Below are 22,450 nucleotides of genomic sequence, written 5' to 3'. Positions count from 1 at the left end.
CTTCCTTTCCTGTGTGTTTTAGCAATAATAAAATTATGACTGTTTCCCTGGAAACTGAAAGGTAGCCTGTGGTACACTCATCATGGCAGCCAAGCTGATTCTGAAAGTCAGTATTTTCATCAAAATTCTATCAGTATATGTCATTTAAAGTGTTTCTGCCTCCATGTGAGTCAATGACCTTTGGCCAAAAGATGGAAGATGGCAGGGTCAAACCTATGACTGTAGAATATAGTCACTGGACTTGTTCAAATACCCGAAGACAGAAATAGCAATTTTGTCTTCTCTATTGAAACTAATTTTTAAAAGAAACAAACAACAAACAGCTTTTGGAGAAGAGATTGCTCATCCCATATGGCATTTACTGACTAATTAAGGGAGAGACTTTCATCATCATTAACATAAAGCAGGGGAAGAAGGTGAAGAGGGTGCACAGTAGGATTTCAAAGAGGAATTAAAAGGATAATTAAGTTTCACCTCAGAGTATGTAGCTCACAGGATATACAAAATGGTATCTGAAAACAGCAGCAAACAGAGACTGTAAATGGTGATATTAAATATTCAGGACCTAATTATGATCCTATCACAGTATGTTCTACTTTTGCAACAGTAGAAAAATTATTTGTGAGCTCCAAGCAGACAACTGATTCCCCTTCTCTCCCCCCATGCCCAGTCTCCCCCACCCCAAAGCTATTGTTCAGTCATGCGATTTGTAATTTAAAAAATATTACTTTGTAAGATATGGAATTTGCTTTAATTTAGGAATAGCTCTAGTGAAACCTGTCATTACAGCATCTTAGCAATGAACTGTAAATTAACCCACTGGGGTGATAACTGGGGTTGGCTGCTGCTCTCTTTGCAATTATAGTTTTGGGAAAACTACCCTGCCAAGAACAATGTCACTTTGCTAACTTTATCTCTAAATGTTATGGCAGACAGTTGCCATAAAAAACTTCAAAACTTAGTCTTCATGGTCTTAGTTCCTATTTTGCATTTCAAATCCATATGGTTTCCATGTGCATCTTTCTCAACACTATTGTTTTCCTAAATCTCCATCTTCATTGGACTGCTGAACTTCAACTTTGATGATGATAGAATCATGGAATTCCAGAGCTGGAAGTGATCTTATAAATCAGTGAGCACAACCCTGTTATGGATGAGGAAACAGGCTCAAAGAGTTGAAGTAGCTGTATAACTAGGGGAAAAAGTAGCTAAAGCTATGATGTAGGTTTCTAGGTTCCTGATATAGTACTTGAATTGTCTACCTTCCAATGAATTTTGTTCTTTGTCCTTTCCTGATTGGTTCTACAGAGATGGAGTATTAGAGGATGAAGATTTCCTAATGTGATGTTATTCCATGAAATATTTAGATGATCTTTGTGTCTGACCAAACCCTTAATCAGTAAGTCATCATTTCTTCCCCTTTAAAGAGCCATACCAGCTTTTTACTGGCCCTTGGGCATTTTTCTGAAAAAAAGACAAATTAAGCTGGAAACACATAGGCATGGAAGCACATGGTAAAGGTGGTGGGAGTTCCAGGGGACAGTGGGATAAGCCAATCGAGAGTATATCATCAATTGGGCCAGTACCAAGAAGCAGGGAACTCTCAGGCTCCCTACTGAGGGGCCAGCTGGACCAGGTTGTAAATGGAGTAGGTCAATGTTCCCTACTTATCAGGAATGGAATCAAGCCTGTGAGGAATCCCTGCATTTCCAGCCTAGGCAAGATGGGGAGATGTAGTCTTTAAAAAAATAAATAAATAAAGTAGCCCTGGCCTAAAGTATCTGCCTTCAGTTTAAGACCTTGCTTGGACTCTTAGCTAACTATGTAACCTTGTAGATTGCTTAACCTCTCTGGTCCTCAGAGTTCTAGATATCTGGGCCCTAGCTAGTTCTCCCATCTACCACTGAGGAGCATAGACTAGGTTGCTTTTGATGCTTGAATTTGATGTCTTTAAATTGAGCTACTTATGAAAATATAAAGTGATTAATCTGCAATTAGATACTCTCCAATAAATCGAGAGATTTGTGACAAGGGGAAACAATGAAACTAGTGACCACTTACATCTATTGGCTTTGTGAAAATGTTTTACAAAGTAAGTCCCAGAGAGCTGCTAAATTATTGATTGGAGAGAGGTACAGGAAATATGCACAAACTCAACTGTAATTAATTGTTTCCTTGCAAAGCCAGATATATTAATAGACCAATCTGAACTGACACTTGGAAATAGAAAGATGCATAAAGAAGTATATGTTTATTAATACCATTTGGCAAAACTTCCCATAAATAGTACTTCTGCTGTGAAGCCTTACTTGAATACCCAGGTCAGAAGTATTCTCTTCCTCCTTTCAACTCCCAAAGCATGAATAACTGCACCACTTTGTATTACCATTATATGTATTTTATCTCCCCAACTAGATTGTAAGTTCTTTGAGAGCAGAGACCATGCTTTATATATTTTTGCATCCTCCCATAGTGCCCAGCACAATGTTATTAAAAAAGAAAAAAACAAAAACATAGTAGGTGCTATATAATAATGGTTGTTGAATGAATGTGTTTGCTCATTCATTCTCATGAGGTACAGCGTTTGGCCAATACAGCCAATACATCTCTAACTTTGTCTTTGGCTTCCCCTTGCTCCTCAGAACAGCCTAAGATAAGACCTAGTGACATGTGAGAAAAGCCTTAATTTTTAGGAAGCCTGTAAGTAGGCACCATTGCTGGTTCCAGGTTTTCCAGCTCAATCACCCCTGCAATGTTCTCAGGTGAAGGAAGTGAAGCCACATCCCAGGAAAAAGGGAGGCAGTTCCCAAGGACACTCATCAGGTTGTGACCGGTGGTTGAGGTGAGGGTGGCATGACCTGTGCCCATTCCAAGATGTCGGCGCACAGAGACTCAACAGCATCCAGCCGCTCGATCTGTACAAGTTTTGTGAGGAGCTCTGGTATGCTGTAGCCAGCTGTGCTGATCCGGTCAAAGAGCTGCATGCCATCGGTCATCCCCCCTATCTCGTCCCTCTTCAAGCCAAAGCTTTCAGCAAGGTGGCGCCATGTTTTCACAATAGCCTTCTCTGTATTGTAAGTAGAGCTGAGCATCCTGCTTGTCTTCTCTAGGCAGTCAAATGGTAATTCTGTGGGGCTGAGACCTGGAAGAGCAGGTCAGAAATCTTATTTTAAGGCAACTTTTTAAAAATGTGTATTCCATGACTCTTCAATTCAGACCACTCTTGGCACAATAATTATTGAAAAATAATAATAAAAATGGTGCAATACTATTGACTAATCATCTCCCAGACATGAGTCTTGGAGATAGGGAAATATAATCTCCAAAGTTAGCAACTGCGTTCAGAGAAGGGAAGCCTTGTCCTGCACTGCCACCATGTTTAGAGTTGGAGCTGGAATCAGGGAAGGCCAGCTAGTGGATAGAATGCCAGACCTGGAGTCAGGAAGATTCATCTTCTGCAATTCAAATCTGGATTCAGACACTTGCTGGTCACTTAACCCAGATTGTCTTAGTTTCCTCAATAGTAAAATGAGCTGGAAATGGCGAACCACTCCAGGATCTTTGCTCTGAAAACCCCACCTGGTGTCCTGAAGAGTTGGACAAAACCAAATCAACTGGATTTATGGAGACCTCGGTTCAAATACTCACTCTGTCTGTTATTTACTATCTATAATTCTAGGCTCTTTTCATAGCAACAGCTGAAATATTCATAAAGTCTTTAAGGTTTTTGCAAAGTGCTTTAATGTACTTACTTTTTCTTCCTCACCAAATTTGAAATCAGAAGATTTGAGTTTGAATGCTATTTTTGCTAATTATTATTAACTCTATGTCCCTTGGGCAAGTCATGTTACCTTTCTTTGTTTTGGGGGCTAATAAAGTCTGAAGTACCTAAAATCACAGGTGATGATTAAGTGAGATTTTATGGGTAAATTTTTGTAAGCTGTAATACACTCTGGTAGCTGTAATCGTCATTTTTACTATCAATACCAGCTAGTTAGGTACACCTTTCCATGTCATCGCAAGTCATCAGAAAGTTGGGGTTCCTTTAGTTGCTGCTTTAGCATATCATTAGATGCCATTGGCAACTAACAAGATCATTTAGTTGGACATAGAATGATCCAATTTTAAAGTGATGAAAAAACAAAACAAAACTGAAGAATGTAACTATAATGACCAAGACTGGCCCCAGAAGAGATTTGAGAAAAATGTGTCCCTTTCTTCTCTTTTTAAAGGGGGGGGGACTTCTGAGTGCATAATACTACAATATATCAGATGTAGTACATGTGTTCCTTTGTTTTGTTCAGCTGCTTTTCCTTTCTTTGGTTTTAAAAATCTGTGTTCAAGAGGCTCTATGGTGTATTGGGGAGAACTTTAAACCTGTGTTTGAATTCTGCCTCAGATGCTCACTGGGTCTGTGATCCTGGGCAAATCATTTAATTCCTCTGGGACTTAGTTTTCTCAACTATAAAATGAGGAATAACATGTCCTTTAAGGCCCTTTCCATCTCTGAATCTAAGTTCATATAAGGGATGACTCACTCCTAGGGTATGGGAGGAGTCAGGGAAATGAAGGTGATATGTAAATGAAAGATATCAAAAATAATATTATCAAAGATATAAAATAATATTATTTTATATTAATATTAAATATTAAAAACAAAGAAAGTTGCAAAAAGAATTTGGCATGCTATTTCTATTGAAACTTTTCTAGAAAGTTTATTGGCAGAATTTCTGATACCTCTGAATACAGATACCCCCTCATTTGTAGGTAAGTAAATATACAACTATTCATTACATTAGGTCAAAGGTTCAATCTGATGATATATTGGTCACATTGGAAAACAGAATTTTAAGCTCATTTCTACAGTATGATAAAAGGGAAAGAAGTCAGGAAAGGGCAGCCTGAAGGTGGGGCAATCCCTTCCTACTTGAGTGATGTATTTTCTCTGATTATGAAGCCTATTCTCAAGCTTTGGAGTATGCATAGGAGTAAGGTAAAAACTTTATAGAACAGGTTCAAGAGCAGCTACATCTAGCTATCTGAATCACAGGTGTTTCATTGAGCAGTATCAGACAGCTTCCAGTGGCCTGGTATGATTTGTTTCCAGAGATTTGCTAGTGGCATAATCTATGCCACAACAGGCTTAGTTCTTAATCCAACCCCTGCTCTTGGATTTTTTCTTTGCTCAAGTATTCAGGCCTAACCAGATTTTCTGTTCAGTTTTGAAACTGGGCCAATGAAAGATAAACCTTCATTAACTTGGGGGTCAGCAGCCATAAGTGAAGTGGTATTTGGGAATGGGTGGAAGAGGAGGAGGAGCTAGCTAGAGGTAAATAGAGGAAAGGATGGATTCTGAACCCTATACTGATTCATAGCATAGAACAAGTAGCTGCTCACAACTGTTTCTCTCTTTGTAAAGCAGATCTTTCTCTACTACTTGTCTGTTAAATGTTGTTAGTTCCCTAGATGAAAAATGCTACAGGAGGGAGGACAAATAGCTTCACCTATTCAGAAGTTCTAAACAAAGAATCAAAACTGTCCTTAGAGGCTCCTTTGTAAAATAGACCCAGAAATATTTCTTTCACATAACTTGCTTTAAAAAACCCCAAACTTTTGAAGATGTGGAGTCTGAGGTTAGGACTTGAATACAAAAACCTCTGGTGTTTCCAGAGGGTGAGTTCTAACCAGCTCCCGTATGGTTCTAGAATGAAGTATTATTTCCAACAGCCCAATGATTCCTAATTATTTTTTCCTTTAGAAATGTAAAAAAATTAAAATAAAATGTTGCTATTATTATTCCTTCCTTAAGGGGCCTTAAAATTTTACATATTTTTTTCAAACCTTGAAGAAAAAAATTCTAGTGTTTTAGTGAACTCAGAAAACTTGCATTTACATCATAATAAGGGTGGGGAATAATAGATTTTTGCACTGAAGAAGATTCTGAGGCCAAAAAATCCAATCCTCTCATTTTAAAGTTGAGGGAAGTTAAATGATGTACCCAAGATCACACAGGAAGTCAGAGGCAGAAACAAGATTCAAACATAAGACTTCTGACTTCAAATCTGGTGATCATTCAATTAACTAGCATTTATTAAGAGCCTATTATTTGCTAAACCCTGTGTTAAGTGATGGGAGTACAAAGAAAGAAAAAATGTGATTGAGAGTTTCCTGTTTTTTGATTGGTGGTACTTTTTCTAGTTTCTGTTCAAGATTATTGAGCTCAGGCAAGTTTTTCCTAAGTCTTTGTGTCTTTCCATTTGTTATATGGAAATGAAGGGATCTGTATCATTTGGATGATTGTCACTTAACCTGGAAACTGAGAATGGTTTCATTAACTTACAGTCGAATGAAGGATTTAAGTTTTTTTTTTTTATTTTTGCTTATTTAGTAGATTAAGTCCAGATTTGCATTGTGAGCTTTGGTGAGGCCTATGTGTAAAGGATGGTAACACATAATAATAATAGTCAGCACTTATATAGTACTTACAGTACCAGACACTGAGCCTTATTTAATCTTCAAGGCACTGGGTGTTAGCTGCTATTCTTATCCCTAATTTATAGATGAGAAACTCAGGTAAGCAAAGGCTAAGTGACATGTTCTGAGTCACGTAAGTAGGAAATCTCTCAAAGTGGGTTTAAACTCAGGTCCTCCTGACTCTATCTCCTTGCCTCAAAGAAATGGAAAACCTGGATATAGAAGGCAGAGCCAGCTATTCACACTGAGCTCAGGGCTCAGAAGAACAGTTTGAGCAGTCAATGCTGAACCACTGGCTGTTACAGAGAAAATGATCAGTTTGAGGGTAAGATATTTTGGGAGGCTTTCTAAGGAGTGAAGAGTGTGGTTTATTACTTGTATAAAACCTTGACCTTTCTTTATTTTATTGAGCTGCCAAACTGAGGTTGTCCATTAGAGAATATAACCAAATTTAGTCATTAACTTGCACTGCCAATTGAGTGGTAGGCAGCAGAGCTTCCTTTACCCAACCATTTTACATCTCATTACATTACACTGGGAGATCAGGAATAGGAATAGAGCCTGGATCTTTGATTTCATTGATGTGCATTATTCCCAGACAAGGAACTCCTTTTAGTAACGAGAATCAATAACTTCTCTGCAACTTAAAGTCTTAGAGAACTGCTTAGAGCACAGAGAAGTTAAAGGATTGCCCAGAAAGTATATACTAGAAGTGAGACTTGAACTTTCAAAGTCTTCTTGGTTCAGAGGACAGCTCTTTATACCTTGTATTAGAAAATCTGGTGGATAACTAATACTTTTGATGATGGTGGAACCTACTTGACTTGGTTATAGGAGCATTGCATTCCAAACAAAGCCTCTCTACATTTAGGAAAGGATTATTTATATATATGCCTTGCTTATTTATAATTTAATGCTTAATAAATGGTTATTGAATTGACACGCCCTAACTGTTTCTGATCATGCTAGCATAGATTTAGAGTTGGAAGGGACCTTAGATGTCATCAAACCCAAACCCCTCATTTTGCTGAGGAAGAAAACCAAACCCAGAGATGTGAAGCATTTGTACTTTGTCACACAGTTGGCAGATCTGGGCTTCTAACTCATGTCCTCTGATTCCCAGTTTAGCTCATTCCCTAAGGCACATTTACCTGATGGCAAAAGAGAATAATCTCATTTGCTGTTGGGTCCACATGTGAATTAATTGGGAGAAGGACTGTTTGGGGTTCTAGTTTCAAGAACATGCCATAAAGATCTTGTCAAGAAAGGCTAAGTGTAGGGCAGTTAGGTAGTACAGTGGATAGAGCACCAGCCCTGGAGGCAGGAAGACTTGAGTTCAAATCCAACCTCAGGCACTTAACTTGTTTAGCTGAGTGACCTTGGCTAAGTCACTTAATAGCCCCATTGCCTTGAAAAAATAAAAAAAAGACCAAATGTTTGCTTGTCTATTCTAAGGAGGTAGCAGGGGGGAGGGCTGGTTAGAGAGGACCCCTGTTCTGTGCTATCGATTGGTTTAGACACATTCAATCACTTGACTCCCCTTACTCTTGAAGTTAGTTGAGTTAGCTAATCTAGAGCATCCAATAAATTAGTAGGGGCCATTTTGCTCAGCTTGCTTCTAAAGAACATCAGAAATATTGAATCAATCTCTCTTTATGATCATGCAGTTAGGATTGATTTGACTTATGATCTAGGGAGCTTCTGAGGAGAAAGATCCTTTTACCCAGGCAGACTAACAACTACTCTGCATCTTAAAATCTTTGAGTAGTTCCTGAAATACTGAGAAGTGAGGAAATATGTCAGAGTTAGGATATGAATTCTCCTTTAATGACTCTGGGGTCTTTAATGACCCTCTTTCCTTTCTGCCATGTTGCCTTACACTTACCCACTGTAACTATATTGGAGTGAGGACTGACATTCAATTTAGTTTAATTCTACAGGTATTTATTTTTTTTTGTCAGATATTGTGCCAGGATCTAGAGAGGCAGATAAAAACAAAATGCTTACCTTCTGCCACCCCACACACATTGGCATACACATCAAGGATCTTCTTTCTTCTACTTTGAATCTTTAAGCAAAAACAGAAATAGAAAAAGTACACAATTTAATATTGATGGAAACAGCAACGTCCTGGGGACTCCTCCCAACAACAACCTTGACCAGTCCCAGTTTTACTCTTCCAGAGTGTAGTTGAGTAAGAGAAATTTGTGTAGAGTGAATTTGGGAGACATTAATAGCTGAATTCTACCTCTATCGAAAGTCCAGCTACCTACTTAAAAATGTTATTTCCTGCAAAGTAATTCATTAATAGCCCTATCACTGAGGCTCTACAGTATAGAGAAATTAGTTTTAGATGCACTCAATATCCATGGCTTCTTGGAAGAACACCTTGGCACCCGAAGACATTGCTGAAAGGAAGTTTCTTGCCCATAAATTCCCATCAATCAGGAAAATCTACATTATAGATGCAGGGCATTATTTTAGTGTATCCATAAATTGTGGGTATTTGTAAAAGAATGGTGTGTGCATGTTGGAGACTTACCCCAGTTGATTTGTTGTTTGTGGAAGATTTATCCCTTGTCAAATGGACTAATGATAACAAGCACAACTCTGGGGACCCTTGCTTGTCAACTGCGGCTTCTTCATCACTGTCCATGCTCCGACTCAGGAGTTGTTCATTCTCAGAAGAGGCATCATTTTCACTGGGGAAAGACCAAGGAAATGTTAATGGCATCTTTCAAAGTGGAGCCATATAAAATTCATCTCCTAGATTGATTATTACTAGCAGAATTTGATCAGGATGCAAATTAAAGGATATTTGCAAATGGACCAAGAGAGGGTCTATTAAAGAGAGCTCCTTTCACCAATGGGAGTGAATCAGAATGTGTGTGTCATGTAAGTGAGGATTGATAATCAATTTAATTTAATTCAACAAGCATTTGTTAAAGATCTATTATGTGCCAAGTACTCTTCTAGGATTGGGTATACAAAGATAGAAACAAAGTAATTCCTATCCTCAGTGAGCTTATGTTCTAGAGATGAGATGACCTGTAAATGGATAATATGATAATAATGATAGCTAAACCTTTAAATAATACTTATTACATGCCAGACACTGTTCTAATAACTTTACAATTATTGTCACATTTGATCCTCACAGCAACCCCATGAGGAAGGTTTTATTATTATTATCCTCATTTTTGACAGAAGAGGTAATTGAGGCAAACAGAGGTTGAGTAACTTGCCTAGGGTCACACAAATAAGTGAAGGAGACTGAATTTGAACTCAGGTCTTCCTTACTCCAGACCAGTGCTCTATCCAATGCATCAGAAGACAATTTTAGGAGTAAAAAGGCACTAATTTGATTCTTCCAAAATCATATTGATAATAAATACTATAGCCCAGATTTGAACATCTGACTAAAATCTGATCATCTTTCCATTGTAAAAAAAGTCTTGAGAGGTAAAAATGATAGGTCAGATATAATAAAATGACTTTTAGTAGGAATAAAGGTGAAATCTTACATTTGGGTTAAAAATAGACAAAAACACACTAAGATGATGGAAGAATGCCTAAGCTTTGCCCAGACAGTTAAGGTAATAAAAGATTTTGTTATTGTTTTAATGAACTTACAAGGTCAATAAGAATAGACAAGGCAATACAATGGCCAAGTGAGAGTTACACTGTATTCTCTCTAAGTCAAACAACATTTGGAATATCACAATGTCAGTCAATAAACATTTATTAAGCAGAGTGTATCAGATTCCGTGCTAAGTACTAGGGATACAAGAAAGGTAAAAGAGCCTCTTGTCTTTTAGTAGCACAGATCCTAATGGAGAAGGCAACATGTCAACTAGAAAGGTACAAGGTATATTAGAATAGATGGAAATCTTATAGGGGAAGAAGGCATTAGCCTAATAGAAGTGAGGTAGGCCAGGAAGGCTCTTCTGCAAATAGACTTTCTGAGTCTTCAGGGAAGCCAGGGAAGCTAAGAGGCAGAGAAAATGATATCCTCAGAAATGTTTAACAACCATCTGCTTAGGAAGCCCCCCAAACAACAACAACAACAACAACAAACCAGGTACAATGTATTCTCAGGTTCATTCTGTGTTGTTAACTTACTGTCCAGCCCTTTCTCAAGTTAGACAATGAACAAAACAATAAATCATATTCTGATTTGTGGTATTTGCTGATCTCTGAGTGATAAGCTTAACAGTGGGATCTCACAAGTAGGGATGGCTCCAGCATACCCCGGACAGAGGTGATAGGGCAGAGTATTCTAGTCCTTTCCCTCTGCAAAGGCACTGGGAAGGGAATTAAAAGTTTTATTCTAGGAAATTCTAGGGAAAATTGGATGGTAGACTGTGTGGAGGTGGACCAGATGTAAGAGAGATCAGATTACAAAGAACCATAGATACCAAACAGAGGACTTTGTATTTGATAAGATAGGTAGAAAAGAACCCTAGCAAGGCTGGGGGGGGGGGGTGTTAGGAGGATATAAGTCAGACTTTGTTTTTATAAGGCAATGGGGTTAAGTGACTTGCCCAAGATCAAACAGCTAAGTAAGTACTAAATATCTGAGGCTGGATTTGAATTCAGGTCCTCCTGACTCCAGGGCCTGTGCTCTATTCACTGCACCACCTAGCTGCTCCTATAAGTCAGACTTTAATACTTTAGAAAAGTGATCTTAGCAATTGAATAGGTTTCTGGATGCCACTTTTTAGTAAGGGTACTAACAAATGCCTGTCTAGAGGAAGGCATCTCACTTAGTGAGATAACTGAAACCATCAGTTGAAGGAAGGGTTTAATGAAGAGAATAAAAAAATTAGGGGGGGATGTGGTAGCTATCTTTAAGTAGATGAAGAATTGTCACAGGAAGAGGAGTTAAACTTGTTCTATTTAACTTCTAGGGGAAAAACTAAAATATATGAATAAACAAACAGAAAAGATAAATGGGCAGAAACTACAGAAAGGAAGATTGAGGCTATTAGAAAAGTTTGTCAGAAATGTTCCTTTTTTTTTTAAAATAGGCATCACCTCTTTGTATCCAGCCCAAGGAATCCTTGCCATGGGGAAAGGAGGGATAGACTAAATCTCCCATAAAGGAAAAAGGCTTGTTTTCTAGACTCAGGAGTTTCACTGCCAGGCTCGAAAGGAGCTACCTGAATAGGGTTTCTAACCCTTATGCACGTGTGCACTGGGGCTTTAAGCTAGTAAAAGAGCCAATGTTCAGAAAAGGCTTTTCCACAGCTCATTAAAATCATTCAAAATATATGAAAACAATATTCTTTCATAAGGATTCTGTTCTTCTTTTGTGGTTTGGCTGAAATCTTAAGAAAAGGATTATATTTGTGGGTAACTGGGTTATAGCAATAAAGCCCACACTCAAGAACAACCCTGGAGGCACAGTGATAAAAACAAAATAAAAGGAATGGATGATGTGCCCACTCTCTAATTTGATCTTAAACTCTCATGGGAAGTCAGCTCACATACTCATCCATTGTCTGCCTATGATAGAAAGCTATGGTGAAAGAAGGGAACAGGCAAGTCCACTCCCGTGTCTCTTACTTAGATCCATTAGCTAACAACTTCAGCAGGTAGCAAGACAAAATCAAGGCTTTGGTGTGGCTTTTACAGTCCTATTTTGAAGTTTCTACTTTTCCTAGAACATAGGCTTTTAAAGAATTTCTCTACACATTCATGTTCCAATAAGCTCCATAACAGCAGGGACTATTTATTTAGTTATTTTTCCTCTCCTGTTCTCTCTTATCTTCTCCTCTCCTGAACTGTCCTGTCCTGTTCCTGTCCTGTCCTATCCTGCCCTTTCCTGTCCTGTTCTCTTTTCCTCTCCTGTCCATATACAGTGTTCTGCACACAGTTGTTCCTTAATATATCTTTGTTAAATGTCAATTCCGATTATGTCATAACACTTCCGATCACACAGTATTATCAAGATTTCTTTCCCCAAAGGGCAGAGAATTGCTTTATTAAGGCAGATGAAAATATGTCCAGTTAATTCATTATTATCAGACTCTTGGGCCAATCTTGTTACTTCCCCCCATTACAGACAACAAATGTGTCTTTCTCTTAAATCCTTCTCACTTCCACATAAAAATTACATATTTGGGATTAGAAGTTGTAGACTGACCAGGGAAATGAATCTCTGGCTTCCCTAATTCTATGTCTTCCTTCCTGCATTAGGATAACCTTAGCATTTATGTAAGCCTGGGATAATTTGGTTATCCAAAACAAGCAAGCAGAAATTAGTCTCCATTGCCTTAAACTGACCTTTCTAACAAACAACTAGTAAACCAAAGCAGTAAGAATCTAAGGAAGTTAAGTTCATCTGTCGATGTAAACTCCATTAGGTGCTTGCATGGCTCATGCTGACATATGTTCTTCCTCAGCCCAGCCCCAGTAAGCTGCACTCTCCTTGTCATCCTTGCTATCCTCTGCCTTCCAGAGCCCTTCAGCAGAAGCCCGGATAGGCTGATTGGTGCGGTTAACTTTTGAGCTCACTAAGTGGTTGGCTTCTTCTGTTGTCTCTCTTGTTCCCTGCCAGAAGCTGTCTCTAAGCCTGGCCACTTAACATCACTTGTAGCATCCCTGCCACCCAGTCTGACCTTACCTCTTGGCAGTCTTTGCTGGTGTTGCTGTCAGCTTCTCGAACTCATCCTTCTCGGTAAAAATCACAACATTTTCTGCAGGTGAATAAGAGGATTTATGGAGGGATGAGTTGAAAGTGATACTAGGGCTCTGGGAGAGTAAGCTAATTCTTTGGCAGTCTGTGTGTGCCAGGTAAATCCCCCTGAATGATGCTATTCTTCTCATTACTCCTCTAGGATTAAGTAAAATTTGGGTGCTCCAGATACCACTTCCCCAGTCTCTTTTCTAAATGGCATAAGAGCTTAAGCAATTAGGAGGGAAGACTGTTCAGAGGTGGCTGATAAAAGGGAAAGGTAATCCCTACTGGTCTCCAGAGAAAGCTAAAAAGTGTAAAACAGTTTGTTCAGACCTTGAACTTCTTTTTTCTCTTCTTGTTTGCTGACTTGAGCTTCCACAGTTTTCACAGAGTGGCTGGTGCAGCAGGCTGGAACATGAATGAGAAGTTCATTAGTGGCCATACTTAGGGGCTGCATTGAGTAAACAGGTGTAGTTTTTCATGGAAGGGTCATGAGTTGGGGGTAGGGTAAACTACCTTGGGCAGAAGGCTTTGTCTTCATAATGTAAAACATGATGATGAGGACTATGGCAATAGCCATGATGAAGATGGTGGACATGGCAATGATTAGGGCAGTGGCCAGATGTCCTTGTCCTGAGAGATCTGCTGAAGTCAGAGAAATAAAGGAAAAAATAAGTATCATTGGGTGACTATAAAGGAACTTTTGCTGAAAACTGAATTTTTACTTAGTGAACCTGACTTCCCAGTCAGATCTAAAATTTCATTGATTTCTATTTTTATTCAAAAGAACTTATGAAATTGATTTGCTCCCAAGACCAGTTCTGACCATGACATCATGTGTTACTATTAGATTATCATTCCCCAGCTGAATGCAGTTTTTATAGACTTTAACAGGAGACACATGATTCATGCCCAATGCTAGTTCCCTGGCCCCTTTTCTTGGCTTTGGGGATCTGGGGTAGAAATGGGGTGGTGAGGATAGGAAGATAGACACACGAAGCAATGAACTAACCAAAATTCAATCCAGGTTTCTGGATTTCTAGCAAGATGTGCTCTAGTTCTACTGAGACCTTGGGAATGTTCCCTTAGCTTGGCAAAATGAGGATAGAAATACTATCTATCTTCACCACCATGAGGACTCAGACTTCCTGAGGAGCATTTTGAGATGAGAGAGTGAAAGGAAACCTGAGATCAGTGTCCTTAGATTGGGTCAGCCATCTTTGCTTAAAGAAAAAAGCTTTTGGGTTAATCTTGCAATGTGCTGCTATGCCTCAATCTGAACAGAGCATCCTACACAATGACAGCAATGGGGCAAAGGTCACCTCAAAGATTGACTTATAAACTCTCCCTTTGGTTTTATCAGATTTCTATGGCAACTATACTTTTGATGTTGTCCCCTCACCCCTATCCCTCTTAAGTCATAGTATCATTGCATTGGTCAGTTCCTTCAGTTTCTGGGAATATAGATTAATTACCAAAGCCAGTTTTAATTCTGTGAAGGAAATCTTGGCAGGAGTTCTCAGGATGCTACTTACTCCCCTCACCAAAAAACAAGTTCACCCAAGTGGACATACTGAAAACATATGTGGTTCTAGTTGTTGGAAGAACTCCAACCTTATGTCCAGAACTGGGTACCCCCTCTGGCAACCAAAGCTTATACTTTTTCCTTTGGATTAATGCACCATAGGGAGCAGTTCTGCCGATGAGAGTACTCGCATGCAGGGTAATTGGTCTCAGTATGTGAGTTTAAGAGCATGTGTAACAGTTTTGGTTGCCAGGTATGGATGATATAACCTTTTTAATATTCTCAGCATTGTGCATTACTTCCCCTGAGTCCTGATGAAAATGAGATTCATATATCTCCACAAGGTTTCCTGGCTTAATCCTCTACAAAAGTCCACGGGTGGGTCAGGTTTTAAAGGCTGAGATGGGGATTGTCTAGTGAAAGACACTAAAGTACTCAGATATTATGTTTTAAAAATGTTGAAATAATGGAACACAGTGAAACCAAGTTTAACATTAAGCAGGACATAGCAGTAGGGTCTTTTTGAGAAAAAATATTAAGGTTTTGGGGGTACAGGAGAAGCTGCCTTTTCTCAACAATTTCCAACCCAATTTGATTGAATATTCTAGGGCTAAGATGAAGTAAAATGCAAAAAAGCATGATGGGGAGTTAAGATAATGGCAGAGGTAGACAGCTACACATTTTCCTCTATCCTTCCATATTGAATTAGAAGGACAAAGTAGGAGTTTTGAAGCCCTGAGTTCAATTGCACCCCTGACAGTTACTGGCTGTGTGACCTTAGGTAAGTTACTCAACCTTTCTAGATCATAATCTCCTCATCTGTAGAATAGGGAGCATAATAGTTAAAGTATCTTAAGTATATAAGCATGAACTCCGCACCCCCAAATCTTCATAAAGATAGCTATTGCTACTCCTTAGATCTTTGCTCATTAATTCAAGACCTTTCTATCAGTCACATCACTTCTGTGCTATAACCACACATTTCAGAGATGAAGAAGATGGGGAAGGGGAGAGTTTCCTGTTAACCAATATCTTTAGGAAACTGTTAAGACCCCAGAGATGTGCACTTCTTTAGAACACAGGCTAATGGCCACAGGACACACAGAGAGTGATCAATCCTATGCTATGCTTGGGATAATTATTAACTTCCAGCAGTGCGGCCCAGCTTAGAGGATTAACTCATGTTAGAAAAGTGATTTGAGGTGGGAAAAACTCTTCAGCAGCATTACTAATAATTATTTCCTCTATTCATCTTAACTTTCATCCAACCTAACCCAGATTTCTGAGGAAGTTAAATCCAGAAGATCAATACCTGAGCACTTTCCTTACCTTTATGGGCATGCTGGAAAGGAGAGCTGGTGCTGGTGCCAGAGGTACCTGGGAGACTGGCGGAAACTCCAGATGTGGCTCCCACACCTGTGAGGGGAACAAAGTTGCCATAAGTTCCTGTGAAGTTCCCTTGGGAATGATTCCACCCTTGAGTAATTAGCAAAGGAAAACCTCAGTTTTTTGAAATGCCACTTGCTCCTGAGGAGATTTCACAACTCTGGATGCTTCTTTTTATTTTTCACCCCAAACTAATCAACTAATCAAGAAAAATGAACAAATAAAACCTAGATAACTAACCTCCCCTAAAACCATATCCCAATCTTTGGGGGCTTTCACAAACTACAGAAAGGAACTTTTCCTATGAATAGGGATAAGGCACTGTAAAATCTGTAAACAATTATTATATTGTGGAGCTAAGAGGAGGTTAAAATTTGGCCTGGTTCCCATGTAATGACAAGTGACTAATTCTTTTAGTTGCTTAGAGTTAAAATGTATTCTAGAGTTCTACAGAAAAATGATTTATGGAACACCCCTGTAATGGGGATGAAGGGGGTGTGCTGTGAGAAAGTGATACTGTAGGTAATACACTGGGAATTTTGTTTTGAAAAAATTAGTAAGTACAGATCTATCTAATAAAGGCAAGGATTGAACAGACAATGGTGGTTTGCTTTCTTTAATTTTGGTTTTTTGTTTTGTTCTTTGGTTGTTATAATCAATAAAAATAGTTGTGTCTCTTGAAATTTCTTTCTTCCTCTTCACCCTTTTGTCTTCTTAATTCAGTCAATGTGACTGGGCCATGGAAAAGAAGGTTACAAATCAAGGGCAGAACCAACACATTCACTGATGAATCACATTATCACAGAATTTCAGATTCCTAGTCCAATTTGTGCAGAAAAGGAATCTCCATTGTAACATGCCCAATGAGTAAGTGCCTTCAGAAGAGTTCCAATGAAAGGCAGCCCATTTCACTTTTAAGCAGTTCTAATTATTGGGACATTTTTCCTGACATCAAGCCCAAACAGACCTCTATATAAATTCCACCCTTTGGTCTTGGGGTGGGGATGAGGGCCCTCTGGGGCCAAACAGATCAAATATGACCTCCATCCATGTGATGACACTTCAGATAATTGAAGACATGCATCATGTCCCCTCCTGAGTCTTTTCCTCTCTAGGGATTTGATTTTTTTCAATCCATTCTCATTGGGGCAGTTAGGTGGTGAGATAAATAGAGCAGCAGCCTTGGAATCAGGAGGACCCAAGTTCAAATTTGATCTCAGACATTTGACACTTACTAGCTGTGTGATCATGTGCAAGTCACCTAGCCCTGATTGCCTCTCAACCAGGGCCATCTCCAGTTGTCCTGATTCATAACTGGCCACTGAACCCAAGTGGTTCTGGAGGAGAAAGTGAGGCTGGGGACGTAGCACAGTATCCCCTTACTAAAATCCAATTCATATTGTTGCCATGGCATCACCTCTCTGATATCATGGTCTTCTTTGAGAATGAAGGACAATAATTTCTCATAATTTCTCTCTTTTTCTCTGTTTCTCAATATATTATATATTTGGATTTTTCTATTTTGGGGGCAGCTAGGTGGTACAGAGGATAGAACTTTGAGCTTGGAATCAGGAAGATCTGAGTTCAAATTCGGCCTCAGACACTTATTGAATGTTTGACTCTGGGCAAGTCACTTAACCTTTTCTGCTTCAGTTTTTTCAACAGTAAAATGGGCATCCTAATAACACCAGAATTGTTTTGAGGATGAAATAAATATATAGAAAGTGCTTAATAAATGATTATTTCCTTGTTCTCCCTCTGTTCCCTCCCTTCCTCCTTTCTTTCCTTTCTTCCTTCTTTCCTCTCCCCCTCTGTTTCCTCTTCCTGCCTTTCTTCTTTTTCCTCCCTCCCTCCCTTCCTTCCTTTCCCCCTCTAGCCCAGTTCTATTGGGCTCTATTCAGGTTAGCCATTTTCCAGAGCCCCATGCTCAGCACTTGATAAATGTTTTTTGATTGATTGTCTTTTACAATAAACACTTCCCAAAGAAACAAGATGTTAGAATGGGGAAGTTTCTTTTAATATCAAATATTTAAACATCTTGGTGAAAATATAGAAATTGACCCCCCCCCCCCCTTGATCCCCCTGAAAGCAGCATTTTAAAAGCAACACATGTGGGCTATTGAAGGAGACATTGTAACATTCAGATAATTACTCCGGCCCTGGGTTTCTTCACCTTTTTTTGGAGGGGGGGTTTTGGGCCATTTTGGCAGGTGAATTCTATGTATTCCTTCTCAGGTTCCCGTGTAATGACAAGTGTATTAAAATTGGAACTACATGGAGAAGATTAACATGGCCCCTGTGCTAGGATAATACATTCCATATTTTTAAAAAATGTTGCTAAGTAATGGAAGGAAATGATAAGTTTCAGGTAGAGGTAAATGAAAAGAAAGGTATATTTATTCCCCTAACCAAATTCATATACCTAACTCTGAAATCTATTCTTGGAGCCCTTAGTGGTACAGGGGATTGCACGTTAAGAACTCCTATTTTGGACACTAATCACAGGAAACCACAGAGGAAAAAGTCTATTCAATTCACTTGTCTAGTAGACATGAGGGCAGGCATGCTTGGGGAGGTGATGTCAGAACATTTTGAATAATGGCAGCTTTTAGCACAAACACAAACTGTACAAAATGCTTTAAGAAGAGTAGGCAAAGGAGCGGCAAGCTGGCTTATTTGGGCAGGTCCATGTCACAACTGAAAAATGGCAAGTGCTAGAATATTCTGCTGTTCTGCTAAGTACTATAAAGTCTCTCAGGCCCCAACCCATCACTCAGGTTAGACAGGAAATTAAACTGTCTGCTAGTATATGAAAAATGTCACATAGCCTGCTAAGAAGCAAAATATACATGCTCTTTAAATAACGAACCTTAATGTTATGAAACATTGCATAGCATGAAACAGTGCTCTATCAAGAAGATGATATATGTACTTTCAAGCTAATAACTTTGCAACCAAAATGAGTTTCAAAGGACTTTCCCTCTAAATATGGGGATTTAAAAGTGAGTGAGAGAATCAAACTTGCTCAGAATGTCAAGGAAAGGGATATGTTTTCCTACTTTGTCATCTATTAAATCCAGACCCAGATTTAAATTTTGCAGAACTCCCAAACAGTAATTTATTAAAACAGACCCCTATTAAAATCAAATGAAAAAGACCTTCTGAAAGATTTATGTAGGGTTATTACAAGTCTCCAGGACCTCTTCTTGAGTCCACAGATTCTTCATAGATCCCTTGTTCTTTGTCCCATTACCCACACACTATCAACTGTGGGATTTTCCTAAATGTTCCCAGTTAGCTAGAGTCTTCTCCTTGGAAGATTGCTGGAGCAAGGGATAGATCATGGAGACTTGCTCTAGTTCAGCTCTACCAATTTCTTTTGAAAAGATTCTTTAAGCCTGACACTAATGGCTCTATTGTCAGCCCTTATTTTTTTCTCAATTTCATTTTAACTCCCCACCTTTCCTTTTTTTATTCTGACTTTGAGCATTTTTACTGATTTTTTTCCACTAGAAATGTGAATAAAAGGATAAGTAGATTAAGAATCAAATAGGCTTCCCTCCTCCCTCCAAGGATGCCATAGCCAGAATGTGGCATAAGATAATATAACTCGTCCATCTGGTTGTAGTAGATTTAGTTGATCCATCCACATACCCTTGGACACTTCCCATTGTGCCCAAAGGAAAACAATTTCAAAATGTCTGGCTCAGTTGAAAGATTCAGCCTGGCCATGGTAAAAAGTGAAGCTATTTATAGTAAAAAGACACTGAACCACAATAACAAGTTAACCAAACAAATTTGAGTGAGGGGAAAAATTGGAGTTAAATGCTCAGAAGTTTGTAGATTTCATTTATTTCTTTTTCTCTTTGTTCTCTATTCCCAGAGAATCATAGATTTAGAGGCTATTGAACCCAACTTCAAAGTGACTTGACTACATAACAAGTAAGTGCTGGAGGAAAGATTTGACTCAAGTATTCTCAACTCCAAACCCTTTGCTCTAACCATTGTACAGTCTATTTGGTGTTGAGGCTATTACTACTGTCTTTCTATAGGGGGAGAGGGAAAGCTTTGTTGGATAGCCATCTTTGGAGTGGAAAAAGAGGAAAGTATTTGTCTGATGCTTTCCTCATTTGATCTTATCACTTCATCTAAGCCTTCTTGGGGGGGGGGGAGTTGTCTCTTTGGCAGAAAAGTGAGTTTGTCAGTAGCAGAGTTGCCAACTCCAAACACATCAACCTCTAACTCCTCACCTCCAACATGGGTCATAGATTTATAGTCCTGAATAATAAAAACTAGTGGCTAGAATACTCAGGAAATCTGAGTTGTCATCTCAATTATGCCAGGCTAACTTGAGTCAGATGAACTAACATTTATTAAGCAACTATTATGTGCCAGCCACTGTGCTAAGTGCTAAGGATACAAGGAAAAGCAAAAAAAAAAAAAAAAAAAACCCAAAACAAAACAGTCCCTTCTTTCAAGAATTCACAGTCTAACTGGAAAGAATTTATAAACAACTAGGTATATATAGTTATATAGGTATATAGTTATAAAATATATCTCTCGCTCTAAATAAAATATATCTATATATCTAAACGGAAGTAGTCTCAGAGGGAAGGCACTAAGAGAAAGTCTTCTTTCGAAAGAAAGGACATGAACTGCGACTTGAAGGAAGTCAGGAGGCAGAGATAAGGATGGAAGCCATCCAAGGGAGGACAGTCAGTGAAAGTTTTCAAAGATGGGAGATGGAGTGCTGTGTGCAAGCAAGAAGGCCAGAGTCATTGGATCACAGAGTACAGGGAGGCAATATGTCACTAAGAAGTTTTGTGATTTGGAGAAAAGAACACTTTTCCAACACTGCATGATAGAAGAAGTTTCAGACCAGAATTCAAGGAGCCTGGGATACTGGGCACATCATTTAATCTTAGCTTCCTTATCTGAAAAATGATTGACTTGAATAAGATGAACAGTTGGGTCCTTTCATGCCTCTTCCTCAGTTTCCTCTTTGTAAAATTAAGATAATGCATGTTTCTTCCTATTTTATTATGACAAAAACTGAAAGATTCCCACCCCAATTCTCAACAAATGTTTTATTCTTCAGAGAGTCTAAATACAAAGTAGTAACTATGACTAATTAAGTAAAATTTCATCTTCAGTTGAAAGTCCCCTTCATATAATGAGGAAATTTGTTTTATTATAAGAAAGCTCAAAGGGTCACAGATTTAGAACTAAAAGGGAACTTGTTGTTTAATCATGTCTGACTCTTTGTGACCTCATTTGGGGTTTTCTTGGCAGAGATACTGGCCTGGTTTGCTATTTCCTTCTTCAGCTCATTTTACAGATGAGGAAACTGAAGCAAACAGGGTAAAATGACTTACCTAGGGTCACACAGCTACTAATTGCCTGAGCCTGGATTTGAACCCATGAAGATGAATCTTCCCTAATTTCAAGCCCTATGGTTCACAGCACTGCCCCTGGAAAGGACCTTAAAGGCCATCTAATTTAAATGCCTCATTTTCACATAAGAAAACAGAGACTTATAAAGATTAAATGACTTTTCCAACATTACCCAGGGTAAAAAAATAAATCCCAGATTTGAATCCAGGTCTTCTAACTACAAGTTCAAGACCAATGAATATTCTGAGAATATGAGTGTTATACAAAATTTGTGTATCATCATGCCATTCTCTATCAAAGTTTAATACAAAAATAAGCAATACTATGAAACTAGCTTCAGCCATGCCCAAGCTTCTTTTTCAAAGCAAACAAGACATTTAAAAATTCATCCACTGATCTTTGGTAAGATAATTCAAGAATCCTAAGAAAGGTCTTCTAGGACCCTGGCCAGTGTATAGAGAGGGGTCATCTCTCTCCATCCTGTCATTTCTTTCTGGCTGTGGTTTTCCAGCTGAAGCTGAGGTAGGCTGAGATGAAAAACACTAAGAAGTCCAGGCCTGTGGGAGGGGGGCCGAGACCTTGGCCCACACAGTTGATCAAATTTATGAAATTTCTTAGTGTCCTCTGGCAAAGGTTGATTAAACAATTATGATGCCAAACAATTCTTGCAGGCTGTAACAAGTCAACAATAGTTTTTCTTACCCTGAACCAAACAAGCATAGACTATATGAAGCTTTGTCTGTCCTTTGGATTAAGTGACAGGTTGAGGCTCGCCAGCTCCCAATTGGATCCACATTTCCTCCCCCTTTCCCTTTTCTACAGCTGAACTCTGGCTTATGCTAATTAAATAATCCCTATTCTGCTCTTTTGGCCTCGATGGTAATATTAGACACAGTCCAATGGTTCATTTATCCCTAAGTTCTAATGAAGAAATGTTGCATTTTGAGTGAAAGACAGAAAGATGGGTGAGAAAGTACAAATGGTCAGAT

General features: G+C 38.8%; 1 protein-coding gene and 1 pseudogene across 2 annotated transcripts in view; one reads left to right on the top strand and one right to left on the bottom strand.

Moving 5' to 3' along the window:
* Positions 1 to 693: 693 nt before the first annotated feature.
* The window catches only part of EDAR (ectodysplasin A receptor), a 48,069-nt gene continuing 26,312 nt past the window's right edge, over positions 694 to 22,450 (bottom strand). The window contains exons 5-11 of one of the 2 annotated variants that reach the window (XM_074192147.1): positions 16,011 to 16,097; positions 13,673 to 13,798; positions 13,490 to 13,564; positions 13,103 to 13,175; positions 9,017 to 9,176; positions 8,482 to 8,542; positions 694 to 3,142 (exon numbers count right to left, since the gene is read on the bottom strand). In XM_074192147.1, the coding sequence (XP_074048248.1) occupies positions 2,820 to 3,142; positions 8,482 to 8,542; positions 9,017 to 9,176; positions 13,103 to 13,175; positions 13,490 to 13,564; positions 13,673 to 13,798; positions 16,011 to 16,097 (905 nt within the window). In that variant the 3' untranslated portion in view covers positions 694 to 2,819. Of the gene's footprint in view, positions 3,143 to 8,481; positions 8,543 to 9,016; positions 9,177 to 13,102; positions 13,176 to 13,489; positions 13,565 to 13,672; positions 13,802 to 16,010; positions 16,098 to 22,450 lie in introns of both variants that reach the window. The other variant, XM_074192146.1, reaches the window with a different exon arrangement.
* LOC141492393 (U6 spliceosomal RNA) lies at positions 18,304 to 18,404 on the top strand (annotated as a pseudogene).

This window comes from Macrotis lagotis, chromosome 6 (genome assembly GCF_037893015.1).
Source record: "Macrotis lagotis isolate mMagLag1 chromosome 6, bilby.v1.9.chrom.fasta, whole genome shotgun sequence".
Classification (NCBI taxonomy): domain Eukaryota; kingdom Metazoa; phylum Chordata; class Mammalia; order Peramelemorphia; family Peramelidae; genus Macrotis; species Macrotis lagotis.
The sequence above is the reverse complement of the archived record's forward strand: the minus strand, read 5'-3'. Positions and strand labels throughout refer to the sequence as shown.